The 14,382-nt window shown below is 45.6% G+C and overlaps 1 protein-coding gene across 1 annotated transcript in view; it reads left to right on the top strand.

Annotated features, from left to right (window-relative positions):
• The first annotated feature begins 2,432 nt into the window (after positions 1-2,432).
• Positions 2,433-14,382, top strand: part of GNS (glucosamine (N-acetyl)-6-sulfatase) — a 41,978-nt gene continuing 30,028 nt past the window's right edge. The window contains exons 1-4 of the mRNA XM_044280485.1: positions 2,433-2,657; positions 9,167-9,226; positions 12,023-12,226; positions 12,946-13,011. Coding sequence (XP_044136420.1) covers positions 2,517-2,657; positions 9,167-9,226; positions 12,023-12,226; positions 12,946-13,011 — 471 coding nt within the window. The 5' untranslated portion in view covers positions 2,433-2,516. The remainder of the gene's footprint in view (positions 2,658-9,166; positions 9,227-12,022; positions 12,227-12,945; positions 13,012-14,382) is intronic.

The following is a 14,382-nucleotide window of genomic DNA, read 5'->3' as shown; positions in this document are numbered from 1 at the left end:
GGGAACTTAAAGCGGCCCTGGGGGAAAAAAAAAAAAAAGTTGCCCATTTTGTAGGGGGGTACAAACTGACAAAAGGCAGGGCAAAATAAGTAGGCATGGCTAACAATACTGTAGGGCAGCACAAAATACTGCCTCAACAGAACCAAATACCATAGTGCGGAACAAAATACCGCCTCAGCAGAACTAAATACCACAGTGCGGCACAATATACTGCCTCAGCAGAACTAAATACCACAGTGCGGCACAATATACTGCCTCAGCAGAACCAAATACCACAGTGCGGCACAATATACTGCCTCAGCAGAACTAAATACCACAGTGCGGCACAATATACTGCCTCAGCAGAACTAAATACCACAGTGCGGCACAATATACTGCCTCAGCAGAACCAAATACCACAGTGCGGCACAAAATACTGCCTCAACAGAACCAAATACCATAGTGCGGAACAAAATACCGCCTCAGCAGAACTAAATACCACAGTGCGGCACAATATACTGCCTCAGCAGAACTAAATACCACAGTGCGGCACAATATACTGCCTCAGCAGAACCAAATACCACAGTGCGGCACAATATACTGCCTCAGCAGAACTAAATACCACAGTGCGGCACAATATACTGCCTCAGCAGAACTAAATACCACAGTGCGGCACAATATACTGCCTCAGCAGAACCAAATACCACAGTGCGGCACAAAATACTGCCTCAACAGAACCAAATACCATAGTGCGGAACAAAATACTGCCTCAGCAGAACCAAATACCACAGTGCGGCACAATATACTGCCTCAGCAGAACTAAATACCACAGTGCGGCACAACATACTGCCTCAGCAGAACCAAATACCACAGTGCGGCACAACATACTGCCTCAGCAGAACCAAATACCACAGTGCGGCACAACATACTGCCTCAGCAGAACCAAATACCACAGTGCGGCACAACATACTGCCTCAGCAGAACCAAATACCATAGTGCGGCACAAAATACTGCCTCAGCAGAACCAAATACCACAGTGCGGCACAACATACTGCCTCAGCAGAACCAAATACCACAGTGCGGCACAAAATACTGCCTCAGCAGAACCAAATACCATAGTGCGGCACATAATACTGCCTCAGCAGAACCAAATACCACAGTGCGGCACAACATACTGCCTCAGCAGAACCAAATACCACAGTGCGGCACAACATACTGCCTCAGCAGAACCAAATACCACAGTGCGGCACAACATACTGCCTCAGCAGAACCAAATACCACAGTGCGGCACAACATACTGCCTCAGCAGAACCAAATACCACAGTGTGGCACAACATACTGCCTCAGCAGAACCAAATACCACAGTGCGGCACAACATACTGCCTCAGCAGAACCAAATACCACAGTGCGGCACAACATACTGCCTCAGCAGAACCAAATACCACAGTGCGGCACAACATACTGCCTCAGCAGAACCAAATACCACAGTGCGGCACAACATACTGCCTCAGCAGAACCAAATACCACAGTGCGGCACAACATACTGCCTCAGCAGAACCAAATACCACAGTGCGGCACAACATACTGCCTCAGCAGAACCAAATACCACAGTGCGGCACAACATACTGCCTGAGGCCTCTTTCACACTAACATCAGGGCTCCGTGCCCATGCTGCACGGGCACCGACCGTGGGGCAGCCGCATGCGGATCGCACACCCATTCACTTGAATGGGGTCCGTGATCCGTCCCGCAAAAAGATAGAACAAGTTCTATCTTTTTGCGGAACGGAAGCACGGAACAACACAGAAGCACCCCGTAGTGCTTCCGCTCCGTACCGTATCCGTGATGCGGAATGCACATGGCTGGTGACCATTGTATTGCAGAACCGCCGTATACGGTCTGCAGCGCAGGCACGGAGCTCTTACTTTCGTGTGAAAGAGGCCTTAGCAGAACCAAATACCACAGCGCAGAACTAAATACTGCCTACATTAATTAATGCTGAGTGCATCAGTTTTTATTACCTGGCTAGGGGCTCTCTGGGTACTGGCGCACTCAGAGGTTTCCCTGTAGGGTCTACAGCCAGTCTGCCCATGGACAGGTGGCATGGAGAAAACCTCAGCAAAATCCTGCGCCTGGAAAAGCGTATTACTGGTCAAGAGAAAAGTGGTGAAAGGTGCAGCATGCAGCAGCTAGCAACCTGCAGGCACAAGGGCTATCTGCAGTCCATGACCGCTGTACTTTCCTAAACTGAGATAAACTAGTGTCAAAGCCTGGAAATGTGAATAGTATCTGATAATGAGCGCAGCCCCAGGGAAACCGTTGTCTGCATATTTTCAAGCGTTTATGTCGCAGCAGAAGCAACAAGGCGCACACCATAAGCAGGTGCGACATGTGCGACTAGACTGAGGCGACACTCCCCCGGCTGTCTCCGCCCTTCCTGTTGTGAGCAGGCATGTGACTGGAGAGAGCAGCTGACCAGCGCGGCTTCACTTCCTCTTCTAGGAGAAGGTATGATGCAGTAACCGGGGAGGCTGACCATGTGTGCCCGCCGCTCACCCCCAGCATGGCTCCCGCTGCTGCTCCTGTGCCCGGTGCTTGTGCCAGCGGCAGGGGAATCCCGGAGACCGAACGTAGTGCTGATCCTGACAGATGACCAGGATGTCTCCCTCGGTGGCATGGTAATTAGTGGAACAGATGTGTACGTACACCGTAGTGTCAATATACACAACGTGCAGTGTACAGGAGCAGCTCCACGCTATACTTTACACATAGACATCCCATAATATGCGCTGTACAGGAGCAGCTCCACACTATACATTACACATAGACATCCCATAATATGCGCTGTACAGGAGCAGCTCCACACTATACATTACACATAGACATCCCATAATATGAAGTGTACAGGAGCAGCTCCACGCTATACATTACACATAGACATCCCATAATATGCACTGTACAGGTCATACACAAGAGCAGCTCCACACACTATACATTACACATAGACATCCCATAATATGCACTGTACAGGTCATACACAAGAGCAGCTCCACACACTATACATTACACATAGACATCCCATAATATGCACTGTACAGGTCATACACAAGAGCAGCTCCACACACTATACATTACACATAGACATCCCATAATATGAAGTGTACAGGAGCAGCTCCACGCTATACATTACACATAGACATCCCATAATATGCACTGTACAGGAGCAGCTCCACGCTATACATTACACATAGACATCCCATAATATGCACTGTACAGGAGCAGCTCCACACTATACATTACACATAGACATCCCATAATATGCGCTGTACAGGAGCAGCTCCACGCTATACTTTACACATAGACATCCCATAATATGCGCTGTACAGGAGCAGCTCCACACTATACATTACACATAGACATCCCATAATATGCGCTGTACAGGAGCAGCTCCACACTATACATTACACATAGACATCCCATAATATGCGCTGTACAGGAGCAGCTCCACACTATACATTACACATAGACATCCCATAATATGAAGTGTACAGGAGCAGCTCCACGCTATACTTTACACGTAGACATCCCATAATATGCGCTGTACAGGAGCAGCTCCACACTATACATTACACATAGACATCCCATAATATGCGCTGTACAGGAGCAGCTCCACACTATACATTACACATAGACATCCCATAATATGCGCTGTACAGGAGCAGCTCCACACTATACATTACACATAGACATCCCATAATATGAAGTGTACAGGAGCAGCTCCACGCTATACATTACACATAGACATCCCATAATATGCACTGTACAGGAGAAGCTCTACACTATACTTTACACATAGACATCCCATAATATGCACTGTACAGGAGCAGCTCCACACACACTATACATTACACATAGACATCCCATAATATGCAGTGTACAGGAGCAGCTCCACGCTATACATTACACATAGACATCCCATAATATGCAGTCAAATTTTTTTTTGCCACTGGTGACAGCGACATTACTTGCGATATACCTGTGCCGTACCAAAATGAGCAGGGGCGTGAACACTAGCAACCTCACCGCCACCAGCATGATCCGCCACGTGGCACCCTAATAGGTTGACCGAACGCCTGGGTCCACAGCCAGTGTCTGCGGGTCACACCACTGCCTACTCTTCCTCTGTATTACATGCTGGCCAATCCCCTGTCCAATACACAAGCCCGGATGCCTCCTGCCCTGCACCTGGACCTTTGCAAGCACCATCAGCGACCACATCCACTTCCGTGTCCCAGCGCAGCGTACAGATGTCTATACCCCAGGCCTTGGAACGGAAGTGCAAATTCCCACCCACAGGCCATAGCACTAAATGCCCACCTTTCCAAATTGCTGGCCCTGGAAATGTTGCCATTTAGGCTTGTGGACACTGAGGCTTTCCGCCGCTGTCCCGCGGTACTCTGTCCCAGGCTGCCAATATTTTTCACGGTGTGCCATCCCTTACACCAGCATGTGTCCCGTAACATCACCCGTGCCCTGACCAACGCAGTTATTGGGAAGGTCCACTTAACAACTGACACATGGACAAATGCTTTTGGCCAGGGACACTACATTTCCCTGACGGCACACTGGGTGAACGTTGTGGAGGCCGGGAGCAAGTCGTACCCTGAGTTGGCACAGGTGCTAAGACGCCAAGGGCCCTACTTCCATCAGGGTTTCCGCAGTCACCTACGTTAGTAGCTGCAACCCCCCCTTATCCTCCTCTGCCTTCTCCTCCACTTCCACCTTTTGAATTATCATCTTCATCCATTTGTAGAAGCCATCCTCTTTTCTACTTCAGCTTTCTTACATTTGGTGTTCTGTTTGCTTCCAGAATTTGCTGGAATTTCATTGAATCCATTTGTACTGCTACCTGTAAAATGTTCCCCATGCCATTGGCTGCAACACAACCCCAAAAGCATCATTGATCCACCACGCATGCTTAATGGTTGAAGAGGTGTTCTAGTCATCAAATTCTGTGCCCCTTTTTCCCCCAAACATTTGCTCGTTGTTTGTGGCCAAAGAGTTATATTTTAAACTGATCGGTCCATAGGACTTGTCGCTGAACAGTGTACCACGACTCCATATTCTGCTCCAGAGAATGCTGAATCTTTCTCATTGCAGTCAAGCAGGAGTTCTGATTTGCCTTTCTAGCAATCCTACGAGCAGCTGTCTCTGAAATTTTTCTTGGTCCTCTAGAACTTCTCTTGACCTCCACTGTTCCTGTTAACTGCCATTTCTTGACTACATTTTGAACTGAGGAAATGGCAACCTAAAGATTATTTTCTGTCTTCTTACAGCTCTCTCTTGCTTTGTGGGCCTCAATCATTTTCAGAAGGTTAGGCAGCTGCCTAGAAGAACCCATGGGTGCTTTTATTTTGGGACAAGGTTAGACTTGTCTGGGTATTCATAAAGAATTGACGTTTGCATCATCTGGCTTTTCCTAACGATGATTGTAAGCAAGCCTTAGTGGTTGTCTGGGTTCAGAGCCCCTGTGATATGAGCATTGGAGCTTTTCATACCCCGATGCCCTCCCTTGCCCTGTGCTGGATTTCGCAGTGCAAGGGCTTGTTTGTTTGCCTCTGCACACTGCTAGATGGAGTTTTCCGCCCAGCAGTGTATTCTGTGACGTCAACGGCTCTGAAGGGCCAGCTTTAGCGCTGCCCTAGCCATTTTACATGCTAGGGCATCGCTACAGACTGCCCATCAGTGCCGGTATCGTCACTCGGCTCACTGCTGAGCGGAAGCCTCCGCCTGGCAGTCCCTATAGAGAACCTGATATGTCACCGGAAATCCATAAAATGCCCTTTTCCTGCGTAATTTAGGAGAGCATCGAAGCATGATAGCACTCCAGTGACTTCCTGGTCACCTGCTCAGTGTCTATACGATCCTCACTGGAGCCAGTCTCTTCTCTGATCCTCCACCAGCCACTTATCCTTTCAGAGTAAAACATCTCATTGGTCAGAGAGAATAAATACAAAGCTGGATCATAAGAGGCGGCTCAAAACCAACATGGTTACTGAGAAAATGGAAGTTACGTGTGAACAGGCAGAAAATGACATGACTGATGATGACCACTATTCTGAGAGCTGGAGATTCTGACCGCTGCCGTACACCAATAACCAAGAAAACCTTGTATATCTGCTACTTTCAGCATCTGTCATGCTTGTTGATGGTCAGTGTGGTCTATATGGCCTTTCGGCCTTCCATATTCACTCTGTACTTTTTCTGTCATTTAGGTTGACATCTCTTGAGAGAAGTCATAGAAATACTTTTTAGCGGCAACCCAGAATCACACAGATCTTTTTGAGAGCTGGGTAAATGCTTCTCACAGTTGTTGTGCTTCTTGCAGAGTCACCCACTAGTTAATAATTTAAGAAGAAATTCTGTTTTTCAGCACTTTTGTTTTACTATTAACCACTACTGGTCATCCGATATACACCTCCTGATCTTTGCCATGTGATCTTTTACACAAAAACACCACCAGTTTACTCCCTAAAAGGTCAATTTTAAAGAACTCTAGTCTAGGGTATTTTTCACATGATGGCTTTTACATTCTGAAAAGTCTGTTTAAAGGGTAACTGTCATGTTTTCATTAAAAAAAATAACAATTTTAGCATACGTTACTGCTGCAGCAGCATTATGCATAAAGCAATCTTTAGTTTCTTCACATACCCCTGTTTTCCTTGAGTTTTCCCTTAGTTACTGCTGTTTAAACATTTACAATATGAGAACCTTCTCAAGATGTCTCCTCTGCCAGTTCTCTGAGGCCAAAACTGCTTTCCCTCACTTCCCATACACACTCGCTGTAGCCTGCAGCTCCCTGCCAGCCAATCAGATTGGATTACTGAGAGACACGCCTCCTTACTCTGAAGCCTAATGCAGGCATGCAGTGTGAAGGACCGCCCCTCCGTCTTCTTAGCCAGAGACAGACAAGCAATAGCAACTGTCTTTTAAGGGAGCAGTGGAAATGGACAGAGGACATTAATGAAAGCGGTTATTATATTTTTATTTTTGTTAACGGACCTATTAAATAGATGGAAAAACATACTATTGTATGTAGTCTAAAGAATCCTCAGTGTTCCAAGGGGCAGGCCTAGCCCACAGAGCACTGCATCACAACCGCCTTTCCTACTTAGCCCCGCCCCCTCCCCACCCCCTCCCCTGACTTCCTGCCTGGTCCTGTAATCCGCCACATGTACCAGTAAATGTTCAGTCAGCTCATGCCTACTACATCACATTCGGCCGATGCTGAGATATGAACGTCATCGCGTAGGCCTGCCCGGGCGCACCTTATTTTGCATAGGAAGTAAACTGCAGATTTCTCAAAAATGGGCCCAAGAATTTCAATAAGAGTTTCATTTAGCCTACCCTATCAGGCAGTACACTTGGTTTATTAGGGCCTATCATGCTGAGCCCAAAATTAACATGCTGCAGATTTTTATTTTTTTAATTTTTTTCACAGCATTTCTTAACATTTCATGCACTTTGCCGGTACTGGAAAATCCTGTGGATATACCGCATACTAATCTGCAGTGGCTATTCTGCAACGTATTCGGTATATGTGAACATAGCCAAAAACTGCAGCCTGAATAATTTTACTTTTCATTAGAACATCTGCCCCATTGTGTCTAGGTCAGCCTGTAACAGCTATCCTGGACTTTATTACAACTTTTTACAACATGAAGAGCTGGAATGTAGGACGTTGGTGTTGTAGTGCTGGTTGTGTAGCTTGGAGATGATTATTAGCCACTTCAGGAATGACTCTACATGCATAGTACATCACAAGGTCTTCTGTATCTAGTGAAGACCAGCAATCGGAGACATGAAACTACACAACTAGCTGGGCCACCTAATTCCGGTTCTCTAGCTTCCTCATTATTAACTAGAGTTTTTACAGCTCAAGTCATAAACCTGTTTTGTTGGCCAAAGCAAACATCCAATTATGTAATAAATTGTTATTGCAGAAGGATTTTGTCCTATAGGAACGTGTAGAAAGACGCATCTAATGGCACATGAATGGAAATGCCCATTCACTTGAAAGTGCTTATGAAGTGGTTTGGAGTAATGCCAACAATTTTAGTTTTTATCTTGAAGACAAGGCCTGGTTACTGTTGAAAACATGGCACGAAGAATTTGTGTGTAACCTAGACTTGTTCTGTCCATGTTGTCCTAACTTAGGCTACTTTCACACTGGCGTTTTGGCTTTCCGTTTGCGAGATTCGTTCAGGGCTCTCACAAGCGGTCCGAGATGGATCAGTTTTGCCCTAATGCATTCTGAATGGATAAGGATCCGCTCAGAATGCATCAGTTCAGTCTCCATTCCGCTTTGGAGGCGGACACCTATCTCCTCCTAGTGCTGGAGTCACATCTGAACTGCTCAGTACTACTGCTCAGTCATCCATTACTGTTGCCTCTTATGAAGGTGTTGAAGCTGCAGAGAGTTAAGGGATCAGAATAACCTGTCTCTCCATGTGCAGTGAATGGAACACGTCATAGCAGCTAGTTTTCACTCAGTAGTTCAGGGAAGACTGACGTATGGGCGGGGGTCCAAGATGTCAGACTACCACAGATAATAAAATGATGGCAGATCCTAGTGATCAGAATACTCCCATAAAGGGATATTTCAGGATTTTAATATTGATGGCCTATCTTAAAGATAGGCCATCAATATCTGATTGGTTTCAGCCCCCCACTAATCAGCCCAGGAGATAGTTTAGTTTAAGAAACTCCAGTGCTGGAAGTTGGTCCTGGAAATGCACGGCTCCGTCTATGTAGTGGGTGGAGTTGATAAATGCAGCACTGCTGTAACTGAAGTGAATGGTAGCAACGCTGCAATAACCGGCTCCGTCCGCCACACAACGGACTGAGCTGTGTAATTCTGACACAACTCTGGGTCATCTGATCAGCGGTGATGTGTGGTGCCAGACCCTCAGATACTGATGGCCTAGCCTGAGGATAATAGCAGATAATACATTTTTCCCAGCATCAAGCTTTGAGCGCCAGTTCTCCGTTATTGCAGGATCCTATCTGTGCAGCAGTTGTTGGAGTGCAATGCAGTTATGTAGAACTATTAGTAAACCTGTCATGTAGTACACGCATGGGTTTAATCCTGAGATATCAGAAATGTGTTTTTGTGTTTTTTCTCTAGACTCCATTAACGAAGACTAAAGCACTGATTGCAGATCTCGGTGTAACTTTTACAAATGCAGTAAGTATTTTGTTCTGTAGAAACGCCTATACATATTTATTAATATTGTCATAATCACTTGTTCATTTCACTGCATATATTTTCCCTATGATTTGGTGAAAACCAGTTGTTATAACTGTACCTTAAAGGGGTTGTCCAAAATAAATTAGTATGGTCTAAAATGAAAAAAAGAAAGAAATTATGCTATAATCGCCACTTTATCCAGTGCCATTCTCTGGGCGCTGGTTTGGTCCTCCTGTCGCTGCCTGTTTACAAACTGCAGCAGTAATGTGCCAGTATACGCCACATGGCCCCTGCAGCCAATCACTGTCTCCTGCCGAGGACAGAGATTGGATGCAGTGGTCACTTGCCATACACCTGCACATTACCGTGACTATGGCATGAGACCTTTACAGCCATTCATTGTCTTCAGCGGTAGGCTGCTGTAGACAGTGATGTCCTGCAGCGGTCACGTGTCATATACCAATACATCATGGTTTGTAAACAAGCAGCAGCAGATGGACCGGACGGACCGGTGGTGCAGAGAATGCCTCTGAAGAAAGCGGTAATATAACCACATTTTTATTTTATTTTAGAACATTCAGGAGCCTGTCTGAGATTTTAGGTATCTCAGACAACCCCTTTAAATTGAATATGTTATCAGAAGATGACCTTGTTTAAAACAAGTTTAAGAATTTTTGGTATTTTCCATGTCATTATCTATATTATTTAAAGGGAACTTGTCACCATGAAAATGCAATGTAAGCTGCCAGCAGCATGTTATAGAGCAGGAGCAGCTGAGCGGATTGATATATCATTTTATGGGAAAAGACTCAGTAAAGTGTGTCATTTATACATTTAAATTCCTGCTCGTTCTGGGCTGTGAAGCCAAGGAGGCGCTCCTATCAGTGATTGACAGCTATCTCTGTATACACAGCCATAGAGGGAAGGCTGTCATCACTGATAGGACCGACACCTGGACTTCAAAGCCCAGAACGAGCAGGAATGTAAATGTATAAATGACACGCTTTACTGAGTCTTTTCCCATAAAACTATATATCAATCTGCTCAGCTCCTCCTGCTCTATAACACGCTGCCTGCAGCTCAAACACCATGTTCAACGTGACAAGTTCCCTTTAAAGGGAATCTGTCACCAGGTTTGACCATATTAAGCTCTCACCATTGACATGTTTAATTAATAAAATACCTTCTCTCCTGCGGTGGTTTTCTTTCTTATAGTCATTATGCAAATGAACCCTGAAGGTGCCTAGCCCACCCTCTGAGTCCAGTGACGCCCCCTGCAGTGCCGAGCCCGCCTTAGTTTATAGCCCAAGCACGCCTCCTCGCTATGTAATATCGTCCCACAGTCTAGTTTAACGGCGCCGCCCCCTCTGCTATGTAAGCACCTTTCACCTAAGTCTAATTATATGTTGAGACTTCCTGTTTTGCACAGATCACTTCTCAACAGTTATTATATTCTCATCACAGACAGGATTATAATGAAAGATTAAAATTTCTCAGTAGTTTTGCATTGCAGTCAAAGGGGATCTAGTGGATCCAGACATTATCCGGTACAGTGAACTCCGGCAGGCTGTTCCTTTGCTGACGCAGCATGCCAGATTTCATAACCCTGATGTGAACGTAGCCTAACACCGATGAGGACATTTTTATAAACGTTTACTGACTCGTTTTCTAATGCTGCTTCTATGTGGATGGCCCCATGTAAACAAAAATGCTACAGCTCGTTCAAGCAGTTGACCAGTGAGTGTGCCAAGAGTCGAGCCCCCCACTAATGATATTAAAAAGGGTTCTGTGGGATTTTTATATTCATGACCTGTCCTGTCAGTTTTCAGAGATTGGTGGGGGTTCATCTCGCTGATTAGCCGCTTAAAGGGGTTATCCAACTCCTAAAATGTCTCCCCATACACCCTGGCCCCTGACAGAGGTTATAGTTACCTGGCTCCCGTGTTGCTTCTGACGTCCGCACAGCTGACGCTGCATCTCCCCGTCGCGCAGATGAAACCATCCAGCGTCAGGAGGGGGAGGCATCCAATAGCAGGCCGCGACGGGAACAAGCCTCCCTAGCTTCACCTGCTATGCTAGGGATGCTCATTCCCATGGTGGCCTGTTATTGGCTGCCCCCCCCCCCCAACTCAGTTGAAAGGCCAGGGCAGGCCGAAACACGTCCTGTCTGTATGTAACCTATATTGTGAAGAATGCAATAAATATTGAACATTGAAACGCTGCTGGGAGTTCTCTATATTAAGTCCATTGTATAGCAGCTGTGCTTGGTGTTGCAGCTCAGCCCCATTTACCTGAATGGGACTGAGCAGCAGCTAGGCCATATGACCAATGAATGTGACGTCACGTGGCCTAGGAAGAGGCCTAAGCACTCGCAGAGCACCACAGCCTCTTCACACACCAGATCGGTGGGGGGATCCAGGAGTCGGACCATTACTAATCTCATATTGATGACCTATTCTGAGGATAGGCCATCAAAATCCTGGAGAACCCTTCTAATGGTCTGTCCTAAGGAATATGCCAAAACTGGAAAACCCCATTAACCGAGGAATACTTGTTGTGAATGTGATGACTTTAAGCTCTTGGAAATAGGGCTGTCAACTAGAATGTTGGGGGAAGCAAAGATGATGTATGGAGGATGTGGCCTGATAACTGTATGAAGAGATAACAACGTGACAAACTGATATACCATAGATCAGACAAGACAGTGGATCACCAGCAGCATGTATGTTTTTTAAACTGGTGAAGCTGAAGAGGTTCAGTCCGTGTATGAAAACTTTACATTTTTCTTTTTAGTATGTTGGTAGTGCTCTTTGCTGTCCAAGCAGAGCCAGTATTCTGTCTGGCCGGTATCCACATAACCACCATGTTGTCAACAACACAATAGAAGGAAACTGCAGCAGTAAAGCGTGGCAGAAGGCACAAGAGCCATATACCTTCCCTGCTCTCCTCCATTCCTCTGGTTACCAGACATTCTTTGCTGGAAAGTACTTAAATCAGGTATATCAAATCATTATATATAATGTAAATAGTTACATTTATAATATATATTTTTATTGATTTCATTTTACTGGCTTAGGGATGTAGTCTACCCTGTTCTCCCTCCTCCTCACTGTCCTGTGTCTGACTATAAGACAACTGGAGGGAGTGGGAGCCGCCTCCTCTGCCTTATCTTTAGTAGGAAATTACATGAAAAGGAACCTGTCACCTGTACTATACTGACCTCGCTGAATTCAGCGGGTGGTCACTTCGGAGCTGGTGGTTAGTACAACAGGAAATAAACCTATCAATCATAGTCCGGAGGCATAGTCCTAACAGCACTGGCACGTGCTGCTGGGTTCGGCATGTGAGTACTATAAAAGTACTGACTGCCAGCTCAAAAGTGACAGACCACTGGGCTAACCATGATGGGAGTCAAATATGTTCTGTTGTATTTTGTCATTAAATTAATATTCCTTTAGCGGGGCTAATATCTCCATGTACTTTATGTCCTTTTTATAGTCCAGAAAGAAGTCGGTAGCTGTATCTCAGTTTGCATGTGCTGGTATTGGTGCAGAGTGATGCAAAGAAATGCATTTTCTGTATGGCGCTATCTAGTGTTTTACCTTAAATCAGGTTCACTTGTGATGGGAAACTTGTCATATCCAAAAGAGTGAAGTGGATAGGGATTATGATACCGTTATCTGTGTTACATGTCATAATGTATTATTCTTGTGTAGTATGGCTCAGAAGATGCAGGTGGAATCGGTCATATACCTCCTGGATGGAGCTACTGGTTTGCTTTGGTGAGTAACATATTAGTAACTAACAAAAATACTGCATAACTAATATCTTCTAATTGTGTATCTAAACATGGATATGAAAGTAAATTATTTGCATTGTAGCTGTATATTAAAGGAGTTGGCCACTTGCTGCCTGCCGTTGACCGTTGTGTTTGTGAGATGACAATATTGCAGTTACTAATGTAGTCTTTGTTGAAATTCTGCCCCATATTCTATATTTCATGGGGTATTCTCTCTTGTTTGCCAAGTCTTTTTCTGCTGTCCACACAGAGGTCTTGTCTATAAAATGGCTGCTGATGGAGGCACATGTGACCAGGCAAATCCCCTCCATGTGATGTCTCCTCCTATTCAAATACACTGCACCCGCCATCTGCATCTGCACTAAACTCCCAACACTGCAAGTGCAGAGCGTATGAATGGAGGAGACCTCACATGGAGGTGATTTGCCCGGTCACATGACCCTCCACCAGCGGCCATCCTATGGACAGGACCTAGGTGTGGGCAGCACAAAAGACTTTGTAAATAAGAGGAAACCTTGTCCTTATGAAATATCGAAAATGGTGCAGAATCTCAACAAAGCTTATATTTAGTAAGTGCCATATAATCATTTTATAAACACATTGGTCAGCAGTAACCAGAAAGTGGCCAACCCCTTTAAAGAATTGCTTACAATTCAGATTCCTAAGGCCCTATTCCCACGTCCATGAAAAAGTGGTTCATGTTTCATCCATGACAATGTCCGTATTGTGTGCATTTTTGTTCCATTAGTCCATTTTTTGCCCTTTGTTTCATCCATTTTCCACAGGCACTGGTAAGCCAAAAAGGTGATTCCCAGAGCATCCCATGACTGATCTTGTGACAGTCTGTGAAAAATAGACCTAATACAGCTGGCCTCCATGGTTTAAATAGACCTTAAAGGATATGGACACCTTTGTAAAAATATATATATATGAAATTTACACAAATTGTATTTATTTTTGGGCAAAATTCTTTTTTTGTTTTTGATCTTCAGCCTGCCGTGCTTCCTATGCACAGCAGGTTGCTCTCAGTGAGTTTACATAGAATCCGTCATCTGAAGGATTCTCTGTAACTCCTCCTGGCTCCACACGGGGAGTGTGCACTGTGTCTCTCCCTCCTCTATCCCCCCCCCCCCCTTCCCTTCTTTCAGGATGGCAGAGCAGTGCAGACTGTCAGCAGTAACATACAGCTGACAGTCTGCTTCAAACTGCAGACATACCCCCCTTCCATGCCGTGGTCCTTAGGGACCTCAGTATGGAAGGGGCTAACCATCGGGCTGCTGTGGCAGCGGCCTGATGCTTGAATGGTTAATGTGGGGAACATGCCCCTAACCCCCCCCCCCCCCCTTGTTCAGTA

This window comes from Bufo gargarizans, chromosome 2 (assembly GCF_014858855.1).
Source record: "Bufo gargarizans isolate SCDJY-AF-19 chromosome 2, ASM1485885v1, whole genome shotgun sequence".
Classification (NCBI taxonomy): domain Eukaryota; kingdom Metazoa; phylum Chordata; class Amphibia; order Anura; family Bufonidae; genus Bufo; species Bufo gargarizans.
Note: the sequence above shows the minus strand (reverse complement) of the source record. Positions and strands in the feature narration are given on the sequence as shown.